At 36.3% G+C, this 2538-nt stretch overlaps 1 protein-coding gene across 1 annotated transcript; it reads right to left on the reverse strand.

The window, feature by feature from the left end:
- Window positions 1-681: 681 nt before the first annotated feature.
- On the reverse strand, window positions 682-1853 carry LOC123885582 (phosphatidylinositol/phosphatidylcholine transfer protein SFH6-like). Its single transcript, XM_045934868.1, has 4 exons — window positions 1759-1853; window positions 1415-1514; window positions 1206-1304; window positions 682-1084 (listed from the first exon to the last, which is right to left on the reverse strand). The coding sequence occupies exons 2-4, from the start codon at window positions 1418-1420 to the stop codon at window positions 944-946; spliced, it is 246 nt and encodes an 81-aa protein (XP_045790824.1). The 5' UTR covers window positions 1421-1514; window positions 1759-1853; the 3' UTR covers window positions 682-943.
- Between the last annotated feature and the right edge of the window lie 685 nt (window positions 1854-2538).

A 2538-nucleotide genomic window follows, 5' to 3' on the forward strand; every position in this document is an offset into this window, starting at 1 on the left:
AACGGACTTTCCACTACTGGCCGTGGCCGTAGTGATTGCTGGCGTCGTTGTAAGTCCAGACTTTCCACGTCGGGTCTTTTAATACCCCGTCGTGGTATGTGTATTTCTTCTTTAATTATTATTTAAAATTATGGACTTTCCACGTCGGTTTTTCCAATTAACCGTAGTGGTATGTACGGGATTCCACGTCGGTTATAATGAACACCAGTAGTGGTATGTATGGTTTCAAATTTTTTTAATATAAATCATGGGGATTCCACCCGTAGTGGTATGTATGGGATTCCACGTCGGTTATAATGAATACCAGTAGTGGTATGTATGGTTTCAATTTTTTTTAATATAAATCATGGGGATTCCACTACGGGTATTTACACATATTCGTAGTGGTATGTATGGTTTTCACGTCCGTTATAGTGAATTCTACTAGACAAGGCAGTGGATTCATATTCATGGCAATAATGCATGCTACACAATGTACTGGCAATAGAATGAGAATTAAAGACAAACTAGTTTATGTTTCATCCAACATTGATTAGTCATGAATTCATTATTTTTAATCAAACAGATTCTTCTATTATGACATGTCATAGTAGGTTGAAGCTTGTGATAGTTACATTCATACATTTACACCCAGCAAATGTCCAAAGATTAGGAGCTCAAAATGTAATGCTTTCTATAGAGATTTAGGACAAACCAACAAACAACACTCAAAATTTTGATACTTTTGGTTACTGAGCACTAGAAAGCGTGTATAACATAAATAATAAGTTAAAGTTGTTAACCTTTTGTACTAGGAGACCTCTGGAGTGATGCTTGTTTCTTCAAGACAACATCAACAGCTTTGTCTACCATTGGAATGTATTCGTGATACCCAGCTAAGTTACCACTAACTACTAAGGGGAGGAATGTGCGAAAACCTACAATCAATCAATTAAACACCGAGTTAACAAAAGACAAGGTCAACACTTACTTCCTCACGAACAGGGGCCAACGTCAGGTGTGAGTAACTCTTCACCGTTTTTGGAGAAGTTATATCTTCAGCTTCAGACCCCGATTCAGCTGTGGATGTATCACTGCCTTTTACCTGCAAGAAAGAAGTGACAAAATCTATCAGGACATAAGATGAAAAGGACATTGAAGAGGCACGAGGATCGAAACAGGCTCCGCTCAATTCAGTAAATAATGAAAATCAGACAATAATTTACCATTGGGCATCGTGGCTTGGCATATGCAATAACCTTTCCTTCACTGTTTAGAACTTTTACGACCTGTCTTGGCCGCCTTGCTTCCCCACTGAGAATGATCTGCAAAATATCTGAACACATACAATTAACAGTTAGCATGTAACAAGTTTGATATAGTAGATCACCAGATGACCAATTAGAAGGCAGGTAAGTACATCACATAGCCTAACCTTCATAATTTCAGGGTTATTCCAGGGCCCTTTATCGGATCTGAGGCAACCTCCCTGATCTAAACATGTGCAGGTACCTCCCAAGAAATCTGGCAACTCGCTTAAGAAATTGGTATTTGATAGTGATGCTTTGAAATTACAATACACCGCATTGAAATCAAAGAGAAAGTAATGTACTAAGGAATTACAATGATAGAAATAACGTCTCATAATGACTAAAAAAGACAGAATAAAGAAATAAAATAAAATCAAAGAGAACCAAATCTGATTTCCTTCTATTCATCTACAGACAAATTCTAAAACATACCGAGAAATAGAAATGTGTTAAGAAATTCATTATGTACCTGGCATTGATTACTTCAAGCAATTTGCTATGGTACTTGTTTCCAAGAACCTAAATAATGATTTGAAAAGAGACATCAAGCCAAATGACCAGCCTTAAACCATAAAAAAATCACAAATGGCAGCTAAAACATATAACATTTTTACATAGATGAATTTTGAAAGTTGTTTTGGGATCCAGAAAAGATTTGATAGTGTTCCACAGCATCCTAAACCCAGGGCCAGCATTTATGATAAACATTTGGCAAAGAGTCTGTATGAACAAAAATCATTAATCATTGAGGCTTTAGTACATGTTCATCTTCAAAATTTCCTATAACTAAACCAATAAAAGCAGAACAATGAACATGACCGAGATTGCTCACCTCAGGGTAATTTTCACTGTCAATCTTTTGTAATCGCAATATGAGTTCACGGGCAGATTTTGTAAAGTTCTTAAGGCCCTAAAGACACAACTATAACATAAATATGTTGGATATTGTATATTGGGCCTAGAATTATGCAAGCCCAATATCAAGTGTTTGTACTTTAAGCCCAATGCTTGTATATGGCACATTGCCTATATAAAGTATGTGTGGTGATCATTAGTAATCAATGAGAAAGATCCCTTAATCATAACAAGTGGTATCAGAACCAAAGATCCAAGGACCTAGTGGTGGTTTTGCAAAACCACCATCAAAAAGTTTGTTACAACCGTTTTCAAAGTGTTTCTTCTTCAACAAACTTCTTTCTTCTTCAGTTTTTCAAAGATCTTGCAGACTCAATCTGCATCTTTCTGCAAA

This window comes from Trifolium pratense, linkage group LG5, assembly GCF_020283565.1.
Source record: "Trifolium pratense cultivar HEN17-A07 linkage group LG5, ARS_RC_1.1, whole genome shotgun sequence".
In the NCBI taxonomy this organism is placed as follows: Eukaryota; Viridiplantae; Streptophyta; class Magnoliopsida; order Fabales; family Fabaceae; genus Trifolium; species Trifolium pratense.

Bases quoted from the DNA above. Each gene is read 5' to 3' on its own strand.
- LOC123885582 (XM_045934868.1), bottom strand. The intron at 1,085-1,205 runs GTAAATTATTGT...TCTTTCTTGCAG, and splicing joins CCAAGCCACGATGCCCAATG to GTAAAAGGCAGTGATACATC.